Genomic DNA, 18,165 nt, shown 5'->3' on the forward strand with positions numbered 1-18,165 from the left:
AATAACAATACAAATAAGAATATTTTGTACCTAATTAGGACTTTTAAAAGCTTTATAAATTAATTTAAATAGCTACGTTAAAATTATTTTAATTTAAATAATAATACCAATAACAGCATTAGTTTTTTCTCACATTAGTCTGACTATAACATAGTATTATTAATAGTAGCAGTAGTAAAATTGATTAATTTTTCATCGAATTATTCTTATGTAAATTACTATAAATTGTGTTGTATTACAATACACATTTAATGAGAATATTTTTATTGAAATAAGAATATTAACAATAATCGTATTCTTTTTCTTTTCCTGATAACAACAACAATAATTATAAGTAATTGTAATGGGGTAAAAAGTATTGTGATGAATATGATGACGTTGAGGATGATCATAAATGATAATAAAAGGGCCGCAGAATAGTTTTTAAGGTGTAAAAGTATTGAAATGGAAAAATCATAAATTCAAATTCAATCATTGCGGATTACCATTGACATGGATGACTGACAATGTACACAGACATAAAGAAAAACACAATTTTAGTTGAAGCAATCACGTGGATATTTTCTTGTTGTTAGTTTTCCAGATTTTGGTGTTTGGAACGCTTGTCCCCTTTAAGTTGATTATGACACAGCTCCGCCCATCTAGCGCCATGCTCTTTTTCTATTGGCTGAGTGGAAGGTCAGCTGCTGTCCAAGGTTGCACGTGCATTTCGACGCATGCCGAAATCAAGATGGCGTCCTCCATGATTCGTCGTTACCAGGTAGGCTCATACAAAATACACGTCCTACATAATCTCTTCGAGCTCCCAGCTAATACGTCATACAAGACAATAAGCGTGAACAGCTCTGCTTTGGGGTTTATTTTCGTAGGCCCAACTCAGTAGTGGAAATCCTCGACGATTGGGATTGGGATTGGCATTGAGTAGATGCCTGATGAAATGCGCCATGGAAGTGGGATTGCCCAAGAGGAAGAAGTTTGCTCAGTTATCTCTTGTCCCTCACTAATTCAAACGCTTCTTTCTCCTGTCTTGTGATGTCAGCCTTCTTAATGAGTGTATCAATCCTTTTTGTATCCCTGGCACTGATGCTGCTCCCCAGGTAGACAGCTGATAAGTAAATGGCACATGCTACCATAGACTAGTAGAATATCGCCAACATGTTGCTGCGCACATTGAAGGACCTGAGCATCCACTGAAAATAGTCTGCTCATTCCTGTAGATTGTCTGCAGAGTGCTTTGTTCATTTTATGCTGTCGTCCCCTGTCTTATATATATATATATATTTTATGAAGTATCTTTCTAGGTTTATAACAATTACTTTAGTTTTATTTGTTTTTATTCAATTGAAAGTTTCAAAAATAAAGAATGTTCTCGTCATTGCAGTTGTTTGGGAAACATGGCTCGGCCTTTTGCTCCCGCCTGCTGTGGTCCTTAAATTGGAGAGGTGATGCCGACACGTTACACACGAGTCGAGCCACAGCACTGCAGGTAAACTATAGCAATCCCCCCTAAATTACACTCATCCACTCACAAATAAAGTAATTTGTATTTTATTGAAAGCAAATAAGTTATCATATTCATAGAGTGGTACCTTCATTTATGAGCGCCTCAGTTTCCCAATTTTTCCAGTTATGAGCAGTCGCTTGGTTGTTTTGTTTTTCTTCACTTTGGTTAAGTTACTGGACTGTGGGGCTCGATAAATTCACTGTAATAATACATTTACATAGTGTCTAATAATAATAATGTATTTCCTGGAAATGGTTGGATGTGTGTATTTAGCGCACTATACCTCTGTTTTATCAGGTGCGTTATGTCTCGGGTCGAAAAGGTTTTTTGGGAGAGTTTGTGGATAACCTTCGTCAGGAGTTTGGTAAGAATCAGGAGATGAAAGAGAACATCAAGAAGTTCAGAGAGGAGGCCAAGAGGCTTGAGGAGTCCGATGCCTTACAACAAGCACGCAGGAAATATGTAAGAGAATGTATTTAATGCTGTGCTACTGTTTATTTTTTTTTATTACAGAATGTTATTGTGATGTTTGTTTCCATTTTCTTTCTTTAGAAATCTATAGAAGCAGAGACTGTGAAGACCTCAGAAATCTTTAAAAAGACACTGGACTCATTGTCGGAAACAATGAAGGAGGTCAGTACCAGAACAGAGCTTGAAAACTTGATAACATCCTGTGTATGCTGTACTATTGATCATAGCTACAGGTTAATGCCATCCATCCATCCATCCATCCATCCATCCATCCATCCATCCATTTTAACCATTTTTTGTTTGTATAACCCACTTTAGCTTGTCCCAAGTATACCAAGTCACTTTTTAGTAAACTGTTTTGAACACAGAGCATTGAGGAAGTGAGTCGCACAGACATCGGGAAAAAAATCAAGGAAGGTGTGGAGGAAGCAGCACGTAACGCCAAACACTCTGCTGAGACGGTTTCCAAAGGAGGTCAACGACTAGGCAAGACCAGCGCCTTCCAGGCTATCTCACAGGTAGGGAGAGCAGAAAAAAATGGAAACTAATAAGGTTTTCTTCGTCTTAATCTGGTAGATTCTTTCCATCCCACTGTGTTATTGTTGGTAGCCAGCTAACTGTGAGACGGGGGGGAAAGTGGGCCGGTCATGATTTATAATTTAGTATTGTAATTAGGGCACTCGCACTCTTGCATTGTAATAGTATTTTCCCACAGAAAGTTGATGTTTAGAACTATATGAGTGATACTTTACTGTCATCTGTGCAGAGTGTAGAGTCCATGAAGAAGGAGATCCATGTTGGCGATGCTGGACCTTACCGAGCTCCCCCTCAGCTGAGGAAGAGGAGTGATTTTTCCTCGAAGGGAGCAGATGGTGACAACAGAGTATTTGAAGCCAATGAGTCAGTAATTAATTCTGCAGTTGTAAAATGCAACAAAATAATCCTACTTTATAATTTAATTTCCAAAACTGTGTGTCTGGTGGTGGATTGTAAAGAAGCTGTATTCATGGACTGTTGATGGTGTTTATTTATGTATTTTTGTGTATTGCAGGGAGGCTTTGGGTGTTGTTCTTCACAAGGACTCAAAGTGGTACCAGCAATGGAAGGACTTCAAAGATAATAACATGGTTTTCAACAGTAAGAAAGATATATTTTGAGACATTTTTCCTGAGTGCACCTTTAGTTTAGTTTATTACACAACAGTGGTCTCCAGTCACTGGGCCAGAGAGACTGAACAAAATATATTTTATTGCTCATCTGAGTCTGAAAGAAGTTTTATTTTGAAACATTTGTGCTGTCTCAGTCACGCGATACAATCCTAATGTATTAAAAAAAGAAGCTAGCAAAAATCTGGAAAAAAACAAAACTGAAAATCATCTTCGAAAAAGGGAAAGGGCTAAATCATGTTCCCTCTTATTACATCAACTGCTTAAAAGATAATGGTGATTTGTATTTTGACAAATGTTTTAATTTGTGTCAATTCAAGTATGTCAAATTATTGCTTGAGACAAAAAAAAGTTTTGATCGCTGCACTACTGTGCACATAAACAGTTCCTTTTCAAAGCAGCAGGTGGCAGTAGACAATGGATTCCGAAATACATTTCAGTCTTGACGGATAAAGTGTGATGGCAGGCTTTGTGCTCTCACAGGTTAATTTTTGATCCTCCTCAGCAAAGTTCTTTCTCTCCTTTCTGCTCCTTGAAGGATTCTTTGAGATGAAGATGAAATATGATGAAAGTGACAATGTCCTCGTCAGAGCATCCAGAGCTGTGACCGACAGAGTCACCAGCGTCCTCAGTATTGAACTTTTCATCCTCCCTGCTGCTTTATTCGGGCACAATCAATTCGTTAAAGCAGCAAATAAATGTTGTGTGTTGTATTCTACAACCCAATATTTTATGTTGATATTTTTATTTTCCCAGGCGGTCTTTTCTCCAAGACGGAGATGTCTGAGGTGCTGACTGAGATTGTGAAGGCGGACCCCAAATTCGACAAGGACTCTTTTCTCAAACAGTGTGAGAAAGACATCATCCCAAACATACTGGAGGTGAAATACTCTCATCTCTTCCACAAAAATGTACCCCACGAAGGAGAGCTGAATCACAAGTTCCTTCATCAATTAATTAATTAATTGGTTGATTGATTAATTAATTAATTAATTAATCAATCCAAATTACGTTGTTGTATCTTGTAGTCCTGCGTGGATCATGAATTTAATTTAATTTAGTCAAATACCGGCACGACAGCCCAACCACAAATGGAGTCAGTCTGTGGATAATTGACGGCTATTAAAATTGCATTGAAAATAAATTCTTTTATCTATCGTCCAAACTCCTAAAATTGTTGAATACGGGGGGATATACTGCCAGTAAGTGTTTTCAGAATTGCTTCACCCCCTTAAAAAATGAATTTTTTAAAAACTGATTTTTTTTTTTATTCTATTTTATTTTTTTTTAAATAAAAAGTATCCACAGGTGCCAAACCCCACATATGCAGGGTCTACTTTGTTTGAAAGTTCACTGAAGTTCTGTTGGGGGGGAAATACAGTTTGTTGGTAATGCAGTTATGCACTTGCAATCACTTTATTACAGACAGTAATTGGATTATAAGGTCTGGAATGAAACCTGGCAGTCAGACTTTCAATTGGTCGCAGGTCATTTTAGCATCATGTCATAATATCTTCACCAATTTGAAATGACCATTGCTGAAACTTAATTTATAAAACTGCAAAACAGCAGTTCTGAACAACACTGTTTGGTGTTCTTTCTGTAGGCTATGATTCGTGGGGAGCTGGATGTACTGAAAAGCTGGTGCTATGAAGCGGTAAGTTCTACCCACGCTAATGTGCCTCATACAGCGTTTAGCTAGCTTAATTTAAGAGTGCGATTTTTGGTGGTTTGAACAGAACCTGGATGAACTTGATGGGATTCTAGCAAGATGGTTCACACATTATGCATATTTCCACATTGCTGATGCATGTTTTTGCTTTGTGTTCTCAGACTTACAGTCAGCTGGCCCACCCCATCCAACAAGCTCGAGCTTTGGGATTGCTGTTCCAGTCCAAAATCCTTGATATTGATAATATTGATGTAAGTACGCACACACCAGCGATCATACATGCACAGATTCACACTGTAGTGTGAATCACCTTCGCCAACTGAAAGTCTGTGAAATGAAATTTTCTCAGTGTGCAGAAGCTGTAATATTTCCCCCACTCAAAACACATCAAGTTCTTTGTATAAGGGTTTATTAAATGAACTACAGATAACATGAACTATAAATGGGGGACAATATAGATAAACTACACAGAATCAGAATGCAGTATATATTGTAATGATACACAAGGTTGGATAACTAGGATAGGCTTCCAGTGAATGAAAGGGGTACAGATCCTGTTAATTTTTAATTTATTCCTTCACAAACACTAATCCATGAACCCATTTACTGATAGTGTGCACAGCCTCACTTTTTCTCACTCATGCACAGTCACTACTTCAAGTAATGCAACGTGTATTTGTTTGAGATTCCGTGTACATTATCATGCTCTTGGTTATAGTTGGCCATGGGAAAGATGATGGAGCAGGGCCCAGTGCTCATCATCACGTTCCAAGCCCAAGTCATCATGGTGCTACGAAGTCCCAAAGGAGACATCGTGGAAGGAGATCCGGTCAGTCCATTTGTTGTTTACTCAATTTGGTGGTGAATCCGATGCAATTCAATTGACGGTTAGCTGACCAGGTCAAAAACATGTCTCATTCACAATCATTTTAAGTACAGTAAAATACCATGTGTCCTGGTTCAATTAGAAATAGTACAGTTTGTCCCCGTTGTCACGTTGTTTATATTTTGATATCACGAGAACGAGGCAACGCTCAACAAATGATTCCAACGGGAAGTTCTTGGACATAAAGTCGCTACTGAGCTTAGAATGTCACAGAGACCAAAAGAATCACAGAAAGGCGTACAAGTGGACATCCTTCTAAATTTGTCATCCAGTCCCATATTTTAGAAGAGCAAGTTATGCAAAAAGTACTGAAACATTGAACATCTTAAAATTGTAATAGATTTTCGGCTCATCCCGAAATTGCACCCAAAAGTAGAGTAGCCCCAACTTTTTGTGAGTAGTGTATCTGTTCACTTTATCGCAGCAAAATTATAACCACTTATTGAGTGTTAAATATGTTTGTGGGACTGAGTGAGCTGCTGACGCCGTCCATCGTGTGCCCTGCTTGGCTGCATCCAAACACACAGACGCTATGTTTGTGCTCTCCACCCTGTAACAGGAAAAGGTATTGAGGACGATGTATGTTTGGGCGCTGTGTCGCGACCAGGAGGAGCTGAACCCCAGCGCGGCGTGGAGACTCCTTGACATCTCCGCCTCCAGCACTGAGCAGGTTCTCTAGGAGGATAAGAAAAAGGGGGTGGGGGATGTCGGGGAAAACACTGGAAACAGGAAATGAAGATGAGCCTGGAATACCCGCATGTGCTCATGCTCACACTGAAAGGGGGACAAATCTGGGTTCAGTTGTGTGGATTGCACACTTTCTCTTTTGCCATCACCATTAAGAGGCTCAGTGTGCACCTTTACAAAGACGCACAACTTAAAGAACATTAACTCCATGGATACTTAGTGAACTCTTACTTGTTTTCCAAGTTTGATCTTAGCCTCTAGGATACATTTTTAAAAAGGATGGCGGCAACTTGCAACGAGCAGGTACTCGACCCACGTGGTCTTATTTCACGACACGGCCCAACCAGGCAGCCACATGGTTTGTACATGCTGTGGACTAAACTGCATGCTTGATCAGGTCCTTCCAGGACCTAAAAAGGAAACTTAATGCTTCCCTGCTCAACTATATTGCTAATTTACATTATTTATTTATTTGCAAATAACTTGCAAATTTCCTTATTTGGGTACAATCAAAGTTAAACTGTAAGCAACCGCACGTTGGGTTCAAAGGTAATTATTGTTATTAATTTTGTTAGTCCATGTTAAGATTGTGAGATATTTGACACTGTGAAGCAGTATTCGTCCTCTTTTTGTGATATTATTATTGTGCGAGTCTGAATGATTGTGTGTCTTTATGTGGCCTGTGATTGGCTTGCCACCAGTTTAGGGTGTACCCCGCCTCTCATCCAAAGTCAACTGTGATAGGCTCCAGCACGCCCGTCACCCTTATGAGGATAAACTTGATAGATTATGGATTATTAATTGCTAATTTTCCACTCTTAAATGTTTCAGATCATCAATGTAATTAGTGTATTACATAACACAAAGACAACCCCAAGTAAATACTCTGTGCAGTTTTTTTTTTTTAAAGATGATTTAGCATGTTATTTATTAATTTTAAAAAAATCTAAATCTCTGTGGCCCTATGTGGAAAAAGTAATGAGCTCTTTTGCCAACCTGTAATACCAGATTTGTTGAATGGCAAAAAATTACTTAAATAGTAAAAAAAAAAAAAAAAAATTAGTCTGTAAAAGATGACAAAGCCATTTCCAAGGTTTTGGGACTCCAGCAAACCACAGTCAGTCTTTATCCTCGTGGAGAAAACTCCTCACAGTGGTAAACTGCAGTGGTTGGCCAACCAAAATCACTTACTAAATTTCAAAGACGTACCTCGAACAACATCTGAAGAATTACATTAACTTTTTCACTTAGCGACACATTTTTTTTTTTTTTTTTAATATCATTTAGAATTTTGTATGTCCTATCGTTGTCTTTATGGCATTTAAATTTGCTTGATCTAATTTTAAATACATCTTTAGTCCTTTGTCCTCATATTGCAGCATTTGAAATTCATCACAATCAAAACTGAGTTTCTGCAACTTGGTATTTTTAATAACATAAATAATATTTAATAAGAATTTTGGCTTGTTCACCAGGTTAATACTATAACTGAGACAATTCCGAATACAGTATATGGCTTGTAGGAAAAAAGACTGTAACATCTCGGAAAATCTTCCCTGTTAATATTAGAATGTTCAGGTTATTTAAACCACATAAATGTCATAATACAGTTCCATACGCCATCATGAATTCAAAAAAAAAAAAAATAATAATTCCTCTCCCAGTTGTTGGATTATACAAAAAAAAAAATCCTTCAACCTATGCCTTTAAATGTAAATATATGGGACCATATACCAATCCATGATGTACTTCCTGTCTTATTGAGATGTTTGTTGTAGACAGTACATTTTGAATGAGTGAGTAGATGACTTTAGCATTCTTTTTTTTTTTAAAGGCTGTTTTTACATTTTATTCATCGCATTTCACTCTGAACCAAAGGGACGCTGATTGTTTTATTCCAGTTTTACCATCTCTCTATTTTAACATCTGAAGACGGTACACATTGGACTTAAAGTGTAACATCCCTTGAATGCCCAAGTTGGTTCATGTATTTGTACGTATTCCCGCACAAAAATTCTATTCATGTACAAATGAAGTAAAGAGATCTATCATGATTTATGCTTTGTGGTTATTTGCTTTTGCATATAAAATCAAATTAGACTGTTGCTAAAGTTTGAGTTTATTTCTGATGTTCAATTTTAAAAGCCAAACTTGTATGATACATTCACTCCACACTGAAATTTTTCAGGATATTTTTTTTTTCTTTTACAGCTCACGAAAACTTGGAATATACAAGGTTAAGACACTAAGAATATTACATGTGAAACCAAACTTTAATATAAAAATTAGGTGATAATAGCTAAAATAGTTTCCTTCTTGACTATATTTGAGTTGAACTACTGAAGTTTTGTGCAATAGTCTAATTCATTGTGATATACGTACCTATAGTTGTTGTTTAATGAAAAACACATTTTCAAATGTTGCTTGTACAAGTGACTTGGATGATTGTCTGCAGGGAAAAAACGTTTGGTACTAAGTGACTTGGTTGATTTTCTGCAGGGGAAAAAAGTTTGGTACCATCAGTGTATGCTTTTCATTTAACAGCAACGACATCTGATGGTCACACGCACCCACCAAGCATCAGTGTTAAGGTAGGATATGTGCTAACTCATTGAAAGTCAAACACTTTGGATTTTATTTCAACTTAGTCTTCAATGTCTTAATGTTTGCAATTGGCAGTTTCGAGATGCTCATAAAAACACTTACGATGTATTCTTGAATCTCAGTAAAAATTGACTCAGTCCACCGAGAAAGTGTAGAGTCAATATTAAACCAAAGTGGTACAAAAAGGTATTTGTTGCAATTGTATGCCATTATGTCTTTCGAGCTCATTTAGGGAGGGCAATGTAAGCATTGTTTTTGTGTCCACCAGAGAAAATTAAACAGGATTCTGTGTGGATTTGAGCACCTCATTCTAGCCCTGACAGGTTTTATGGATCCAGGCACCGAATCAGCTTGATCAACCTATGGATTTTGTAGTACTGTATAAGGATGAAAGATCAGGCTTTAAATAACGCGTGCCAGTAGATTCACACACACGGCCGATATACAGTACTATGCGGGAGCGCATCCCAGAGCTGTCGCCTGTGATGAATGGCCGCATATGTCCTGAGAGCAACCTCTCCTAACAAAGGCTCTCTTTGCCTCCGACTGATTGCGTGCACAGACGAAAGATTTCATATCACGTAACCTTACAATCAGAGCACTACAAGTACAATGAGAGCTTACTGGCCTTGAGGAAATGTTCTGCAAGCCTGAGTACACAAGTGTTGTGACTGAATGAAAGAGGTTGGCTGGTCCAACAAAAACAGCATGGAAGCTGAATAAAAGCTGCACGCAGTGCAGTCTTTACTTATTCCAGCATGTTCTTTGGGCTACAGTATCACTCGTATACATACAGTATATACTGTTAAACCCATCAAGCGCTGTATGCCCCTTAAGGCAAAAACACTGTATAAAATGATAACATCATGTTACATAAGCAGATGTTGGAGACGACTTGAAAAACAAGGGCTCAAGTCTTGTGCTGTGTTGAACACCAAGGAATAAAAACAGGTTTTCAAATTGGGGCATGTCACATGCGCACAAGGAGGTCTTTTCATTGTTTCGAATCAGTGACCTGCCTGAAAGCCTGAAATTCTGCTTGGACTTCTTCTGTACATCCAGGAGCAACTCCAGAGCGCTGAGGCGGGGGGTAAAATCATTTTGAGGTTTGAAAACAAATAGCAGAATCTTAAAATGAACTCCAAAGTGCACAGGCAGCCAGCGGAGGGAGCCCAGAAAAGGAGTTGTACGTATTGCAGTTAAGAGGCGGGCGGCAGCATTTTGAAACAACCGGAGGTGTTGGGGGGGGGGGGGGGACTTGCAAAGCGCCGTGACCTCATGCTTTCTCTGCATGAGTCAACAGCCCAGTTTGACCGCCTGACCGAACCGATGAGCATAGCAGAATTCACTCGACTTTCGTAAGCTTGCAGTCATGATGTGTTTAATAATGTACTCGAGTGGGCAGCCGGCTGGAGAAATGCTAGCTGAGATTTGATCAGAATGCCCTTTAAGACGCTTTTATAATCACATGACAATTAATTAAACCTTAAGGGAGGCCTTCGGTGGGGGCCATGTTGACGTGAACCCACGCGCAATCCGTCCCCGTGTTTTTACAGCGCTAATTGGGCCCATTAATTAGGCCTCACAGTGGAGTTTTGCATAGACCACATCGTTGGCTGGTCCGTGTGTTTTGTTCCATATTCCAACTATGTCATTTCTTGCAATGTAATCAGAGTCAAGCTGCGTCAGTCATGTTAAGCAACCAAGCGATCATGCGCAGTATTCATGATCATTATGTGGTCCAGAATACTCACAGGAGATGCAATTTGTAGGTCAGAGACAATATGCCTTAAAACTCATCTGCACAGATAAAAATAGTCGATATCAAAAAGTCTGCCCACCACTGTTCAAATGAACAAACAACTGCGAGGTTGCACAAGGGTGTGCTGCATCTTACAAGTGAAATTTAGTCCTCCTCAGAATTACCGCATTTTCTGCACTTTAAGCCGCACCTAAAAGCCTTTAATTTTCTCAAAATGGTGTGCCTTATACATGGATCAAAATTGAGCGTTTAGTGCAACTCCATCTAACGGATCTATAACGTAATCACAGCCTCTACTTGGGCGTCTCTTCTATGCGCCTTATATATGAAAAAAAGTTTTAATATAGGCCGTGGATTGAAGGTGCGCCTTATAATGCGGAAAATACGGTAATCAATCACATTCAAAGTTCTATTCAATCGGATTAAGCTGGCACCTACCACCATTGAAAGTGCCTCACATGAACCCTGAATAAAGTTCAGCTGTTCGAGTCCGTTTTCCACAAATTTGCTTAATTTAGTTACTCTAGGTAGCAGATACAATGGCCGAAAAGACTCTCAGATGACTTCCCAGGGTACATTAGGTCATCCTGGGTTGTCGTCTCCCTTGTAGTATTCAGACCTATGGTCTTTTTTTTTCCTAAAGGCAATTGTGACTTGTGATACTGTGATTTTGTTTTTTGATTAACACACTGCACTGAGCAACAATAAAGCCACACTGGTCTTAGAGGATGTGAGTGGTGGACCCCTTCAGTTTTCATGCCCCGTCCCTGCCTTCCTCTTACATAATGCAAAGGCTCCACTCTGCTTTTGGCGTTTTACTCTTTTTAGTAGTTGAGCAATCAAAAGAAAGGAAACTCCCGAGGAGGAGGAGGAGGAGAAGAATGAGGAGGAGGAGGTGAAGGAGGAGGAGATCTGGATGGAGATGGGGCGGAGCCCTCAAAGTGAAGACACTTAAAGCCCCAGACACAGCAGAGGAGGTGAAGGGAGGTTCATGCGTGTGGCGTGAATGAACCGGGAACTGAACGCCGTCGTGATCCCACATCGGCGAATCTCCTCCGTGGTGACACAGGTAAGTTCTCCTCACGAAGAATACTGCATTGTATTGCGCAAGTGCCGTAATTGCTAAAAGTTTTAAAATGGAGTGGGGAAGCGTTCAGCGAGAAACGCCACTGCGGATGAGTTACAGTACACTTTCCATCATTGACATCTCTGTCAATAATATTGTACTTGACACGTTGCATTAATGCTACAAATAATACTGTCATACAGTAATTAGACTATTTTTAACTTCTCAACATCTTTTTATCTGGATTTAAATTTCATTCCTCTTCAACACTGCTATCTATCTATTTATGTATCTATCTATCTATCTCAGAGACTACTGTAAAAAAATCCTTTTTGGGAGGGGAATAAACCAATATATTTATTATGTCAAAACCTTTTTAAATTTCAAAAATATCAACAGAGATTGTGGTTGCACAAGTGTGGACACCCCTGTATGTTTTCTGTTTATTGCTTTCATTTTTTGTGGAGAGTATTTTGTTTCCTATTTAAATATCCTGGGGGGGGGCACAGCCTTCTAGGTCAAATAAGAATGAAGATTTTAGCTGGCTGAGAGTAGATCTCCTTGTAAGCCTGTTTATTAAAACTATGTGTTACAAGTCTTCCCAATGATTTCAACCCATTCTACTAACACCGACTGCTGTTGTATCCTCACCTGACTTTTGTGCAAGCAGTGTTGGGTTTATTTAAGTGTAAATGGCTGTTTGTCTATAAACTGAATAAAATACAATTTAAAAAATGCAAATAAATAAAATGAAATCATTACATCTTATAATTATTCCTTTAGCATCATTTGGCTTTTTTATTTAAGTGTAAATGGCTGTTTGTCTATAAACTGAATAAAATACAATTTAAAAAATGCAAATAAATAAAATGAAATCATTACATCTTATAATTATTCCTTTAGCATCATTTGGCTTTTTTTTTTTTAAATAATCAACAGACCTACATTCAGATACCTGGAAAAAATGTACTTAAAGTACCTCCAAAATGAAAATAAATTTCAAAATTTGACCCTTCACAAGGAAGAGTGTTGTTAACAACCCTGCCAACTTTGAATGATTATAAGTATTATCAAGTATGTAAAACGGGGCTTCATAATCGCGAAAACTCAAAACACTGTCTCCACTCTCCAACGCTTTTGGGCATGACCTGGAAAGGTGAAAGCTATTTTATCAAGCATTTTTCTTATTCCTACTTCTATCTGCTTAAAGGCTTCGCTGGCTCTACCATACAGTATAACACGCCGGGTAATCAGCAAGCTTTTCCACATGGTGACAATGAGGCACTCGAAAGCTGCTTCACGTGCTGTTTGCCATGCTGATTTTTATTTAACCCTTTGACCTTTGATATGCATGCACTCACTGCTGAGAACGAGGCGCTCTAAAGCCGCCACGCCAATTGACTACGTACCACAATTAAAGTTTTTGTGAACTAATCTAATTGATTGATTTTTCACTAGCATCTTTTTTTCCAAGTGCTTATTTATCATTCTTGTGTAAACTTTCTACTTCCGGTTGACTAACGAGACTGCGGTGATCGTTTGGCCTTCTGTTGCATTCGCACACATCTAGTAAACCTGCTCTGACTGTGGTCCATTAGATAATTAATCCTGAAGCAGGCCATTTATTTTCCCAAGATGTCTTCGAGTTTCCTGTTAAAGCTTCGCCCGGCCCGTTAAGTCCCATCATGTGGAGAGCTATCAATGTGTCTTTGCGAGGATCACTGGAGTGTTGGTGATGGAGTGTGTGTGTGTGTGGTGTGTGTGTGTGTGTGTGTGTGCGCGTGTAAAAGCGTAAGACAAAGCCTCCTGGAATAGAATGTGCTGACTGCGAAGTGCACCCTGCATCCCAGGAAATGTCTCTTCACTCCACGGCCCATTGAAGAGTTAACGGAGAGTGTTTCTGCAACTGCAACTCTCTGAGGGTCTCCTGTGCATTTTTTCTCCTCCGTCATCACTGTGTGATTTATTTAGCTCGCGCTTTGCCGGGCTCCACTTCGGGACAGGGACAGACAGCGCGACACTTGCCATTTATTCGAGCGCATGTCGCATCACAAGCACTGACCTGTGTTTGCAACTCAAATTCTATTTGTGATGAGAAATATTTTTAATTTATTCCCAACAGTCTGCTATCTTCATTTCATAGCATTTCTCTTGGCTGCATTGCCTCCAGTACATGTATGTGAGTGTTCAGATTTTTTTTTATTTTTCAGATTTCAGCTTCTATGTGCTGCCATGTCAATTTAATCCAGCCAGGACCTTCAGGATCAATATTGCTGGGCCATGTAATCTTAGACTAAATTAATAATCTGAGATGGCACGGTGGTACAGATGGTATATCGTTGGCCTCACAGTTCTGAGGACCAGGGTTTGATCCTGGCCCCGCCTGTGTGGAGTTTGGATGTTCTCCCCGTGCCTGGGCAGATTAGTTTGGCATGGAAACGAGACTGAAATACGGTTAGATAAAAAAATCTAACGTGCAGTACAGTCAATAGAACTACTACGAAATAGATACCAAAAGTTATTTGTAATAAGGTAATACAATTTAATGAAGGAAATATTATTTCGATCTCTGACCATCCCACACATGAAATGGTGTAAAGTTTTTAACATTGCATTTGAGTTACTGCTTTGTCATCAATATAAAATTCTCATTATCGGAAAGAAAAAAACCCTTTACCATTTGGTGCTTGGGTCTGATGCACATTTGATTTTTTTTTTTTTTATTATTTTCTTTCAGGGATCCAGTGGAGGGACTGTTGAAATGAAGACACTCCGCATCTGTGCAACATAACAAAACAATTCAAGCCACAGAAATATGTGCATTTTTTTGTGTTTTTTTTCACTGCGTATGTATAAAAAGGGAAGCTGTGCAAATTCCACGTAGACCTCTCCCGACCTGCCTCGACTTGCCGATGAGCACAGCAGAAGGCTCGTTAGCTTGTGCTCCTAATTACTCGGTGTCATCCCGACTGGAAGAGTTTTCCCTCTTGTGGGACCAGCCTGAGTTTTGTGGGCCATTTCATGATCTGACTTGGTAGACGCCATGCACAAAACGCCACACAATTTCTGAATACATTTTAGTAGATCACTGGGTTTACCGTTCAAAAACAAGACATTTAAATAATGAGCTACACCAACTACTGGGTCGTGGACTACGACCTCTCCTCTCCGGCGCCGCCCAGCTTGGCCAGGGGTCCCACGGTGCTGCAGCCTGTGGTGGGACACCCCGAGCAGGCCACGGCTTTGTGTTTCGTGGGCCTCCTGGTGCTCCTGCTCCTCTTCCTCCTGGTCCGCTGCGTGCGGATCCTGCTGGACCCCTACAGCAGCATGCCGGCGTCGTCGTGGACCGACCACAAGGAGGGTCTGGACAGGGGACAGTTTGATTACGCGCTGGTGTGAGGACGTCAATCGGTGCAGATGAGACAAATTGCAGCTCTTGTATGTCATCATCATTCGGGAGTCCGTTTTCTTCAGAATAAGAATCTTGATCGGGGTTGTTGAGTGTACAAAGAGAAATTTGTACAAGCCCCCTCACAATCCTCATGCGAGCTGCTTATTTTGGATAGAAAAGTCGAAATGTAACAATACCAAATTCATATTTTAGCCAGAAAAAATGTAGTTTTCCACGTTGCACTATTATGAGATACAAGTCCAAGTTTAATGAGGGAAGTGTCATATTTACCATGTGGATTTCAACTCTCCTGATTTTTGTAGTTTTATTGAGCAAAAAACAACGTTATGTACAGCAGCATTGTAATATTTTGGCTTTCTTTATTTGATTTTTGAACAATGACATGTTTTGTCAGGGTTTGTGATCTTAAAAGAATATATTTTTACAAATGATATTACGATACTAAAGAAATCATTTAACGAGGCAATTTTAAATTCCAAAAATTGTCTTGTATGATGCATTTTATTTTGGAAAAATGTACCTTTATTTTCTATTAAAATGTTAACAATATAATAAAAAATAATCAAAATTTACTTTGCAAAAATAGGATTTTAATCATGTGTACTCATCTTTTTTCTAAATCAATAATAATAGTAATAATTAAAAAAACACTGGTCCTATCAGTCCCTAGGCAATTTAAGCAAGTCAAATGAAAATATGTCCAATTTGCTCTTCTCTACAATGTATAAACTTGTACAGGTGAAGTTTCAACATGAAGTGTTCAGGTGACGCTCAGGTAGAATTCTATTGACCAAAGGCTGCGCCATTCATGGGATGTGTTTCTATCTGTACTTTCTCCAAGTGTTGTTATGAAATGTACAGTTTAGGACGCTTGACAGTTGTCTGTGGTTTTGCTAGTCTCTTTAAGAGTCCTGAAATGTTCAAAATGGGTGCACAATCTAACGAGATCCAATACAGGAGCTGTATGGAAAATTCAACCTTTGCAAAAAACAATAACAAACAAGCAAAACCCCTGAACCAGCTCACTTGGATTTTGTTAGGTTGTGCACATAGACCTCGTGAAATGTTCAGGTAAGCTAGCTTTCAAAGCATGTAAGCCAGTCATCCAATCCTGTTGGTCCTGAGTCCTAAGTGAGTGCACCAGCCAAATATGTTCAACAGTGCCTGTGACCATGTCTTGATGCCACAACTATTTTGTAGCCCTTTTTTTGTGTGTAAAAACTCTTCTGCCCTTGCCTATGCAATGTCATTATAAAAAATGCTTTTTTTAAATGTGTTTTTTTTTTTTGCAATGGTGTTCCGTATATGGTGGATAAACCCAGTTTAGTAAAAACAAATAAATAAAAACAATGACGCTGTTTTTTTTCCCAATTGAAAACACTCCAGCTACAAATGTGACAAGATTTTGACTCACTTTGGCCCTTTAGGTGCCTTAGTTGGTGACTTGCAAGTCCAAAACAAAAGCAAAAGGCGAAACACAACTACAAAAGACGATTAGCACTTTCAGGCCGCCGTTTTCCCATTTCCAGATTTGCAGTGCAGCAAAATGGTGCTGGGCAATATCATAAGGACATTTTGAGAACTACAACAGTGCAGCCATTGATAAACTCATACAGACCAGCACTGTATTATATGCGTTGACTTAAAAAAAATGGCTCATTGGCCACCAAAACTGAAGTTGCCGAAAGCAGATATCCGCCATCTTGATACTAGCAAAACAACCATGGCAACCTCGGCGTTAATCGCCAGTTTCATGACTGTGAGAAAACATTCCACAGGTAAGTTAGAAAGATTTAATTTGACACTGTTAAAGTTTGTTTGTGAAGGTTTTTTTTATTTTCTGATGATCTTAATTCACTTGAACAAAGTTTTGTTTACGCTTGTTGTTGTTGTTCACTGTTCACACTCTGCTTCACCTTTATAGGCCGACATTTTTTTGCGAGAAGGCGATATGAATATTTTCCCAGACTTCATCAGTGGATAAGCAAGAAAACACATTTTCTGTGAAATTTTTGATGAATTTTATAATGCAGAACTCTAAAAATTTAATTTGATTTTCAAATGCAAGAAAACAAGTTAAAATTTTCTGCCTGAAATACGACGTCGCAGAGATAACACATGAACAATGCTTTTAGCATGTATTTTCCTATTGCGAATCCTTATTTCCAAAAATATATCTCACTGGTTGACTTAAAATGTTATGTTTTTATGACAAAAATGCTGACTTTTTTGCTATGTTATGATGATAGTGCTTAACAGCGTATTTTGGAAAAATTAACATGTCACAGAAATCGGACCCTTGGTTATGCAAGGTTTCTTCGTAGTCATGGTTTTATTTCTTTCCTTTGCACTTAGCCGTTTTCGGCTTTCCAAGTCGAATTAGACATCCTTCATATGAACAAAACTGAAAAAATGTCAAACTCCCACGACCAGTTTTAATTCTACATGCCAAACTTTGAGGAAAAACCCCGCCATAATCCGACCTGTAAACCGTGTCCTCCACACGTTTTTGGGAGGACCAAGATGGCGACCGACTGGCTTCAAACAAGTTTTGCACTTCCAGGCCACCGTAGCAAGGATGCAGTGGCGCGCGAGACAGACAGAGGGACAGAGAGAGAGAGAGAGAGAGAGAGAGGCAGGCGACTCTTCTTCTCTGCCTTCTTGGGGAATCTGACCAAAAGTTGATTGGACACTAACGCCACCAACAGGCTGCCAGTGGAACAGCAGGCAATAATTAGAAGAGCCGTTTCGGTTCCACCAACTGGTTTTATGTTTTTCAGGGTCTACCCGGCCTCCTGTCCGATGATGGCTGGGATTGGGTCCAGCAGTCCCGCGAACTTTGTGAGGATAGGCGTATCTGATAACGGATGGATGTTTGATCTTTACTTTTTTTTATTCATAGCACTTAATTTTAGCTGCGTTTGATTTTTTATAA

At 39.1% G+C, this 18,165-nt stretch overlaps 2 protein-coding genes across 3 annotated transcripts; both read left to right on the forward strand.

Annotated features, from left to right (window-relative positions):
• The first annotated feature begins 615 nt into the window (after window positions 1-615).
• Window positions 616-7,444, forward strand: LOC133510807 (mitochondrial import inner membrane translocase subunit TIM44-like). Its single transcript, XM_061839165.1, has 13 exons — window positions 616-760; window positions 1,382-1,486; window positions 1,802-1,966; window positions 2,057-2,137; window positions 2,344-2,493; window positions 2,742-2,875; window positions 3,027-3,112; window positions 3,680-3,772; window positions 3,898-4,022; window positions 4,748-4,798; window positions 4,975-5,064; window positions 5,532-5,642; window positions 6,259-7,444. Exons 1-13 carry the CDS (start codon window positions 623-625, stop codon window positions 6,376-6,378), a joined length of 1,449 nt encoding a protein of 482 aa, XP_061695149.1. The 5' UTR covers window positions 616-622; the 3' UTR covers window positions 6,379-7,444.
• Window positions 7,445-11,653: 4,209 nt separating this feature from the next.
• On the forward strand, window positions 11,654-16,678 carry LOC133511161 (cortexin-1). Of its 2 annotated transcripts, none has more exons than XM_061839834.1 (2): window positions 11,654-11,821; window positions 14,556-16,678. In XM_061839834.1, exon 2 carries the CDS (start codon window positions 14,942-14,944, stop codon window positions 15,215-15,217), a length of 276 nt encoding a protein of 91 aa, XP_061695818.1. In that variant the 5' UTR covers window positions 11,654-11,821; window positions 14,556-14,941; the 3' UTR covers window positions 15,218-16,678. The 2 variants fall into 2 exon arrangements, with proteins under 2 accessions (XP_061695818.1, XP_061695820.1); XM_061839836.1 differs by having other exon boundaries at window positions 14,569-16,678.
• The last annotated feature ends 1,487 nt before the right edge of the window (window positions 16,679-18,165 follow it).

Source organism: Syngnathoides biaculeatus, chromosome 13, assembly GCF_019802595.1.
Source record: "Syngnathoides biaculeatus isolate LvHL_M chromosome 13, ASM1980259v1, whole genome shotgun sequence".
NCBI classification, from domain to species: domain Eukaryota; kingdom Metazoa; phylum Chordata; class Actinopteri; order Syngnathiformes; family Syngnathidae; genus Syngnathoides; species Syngnathoides biaculeatus.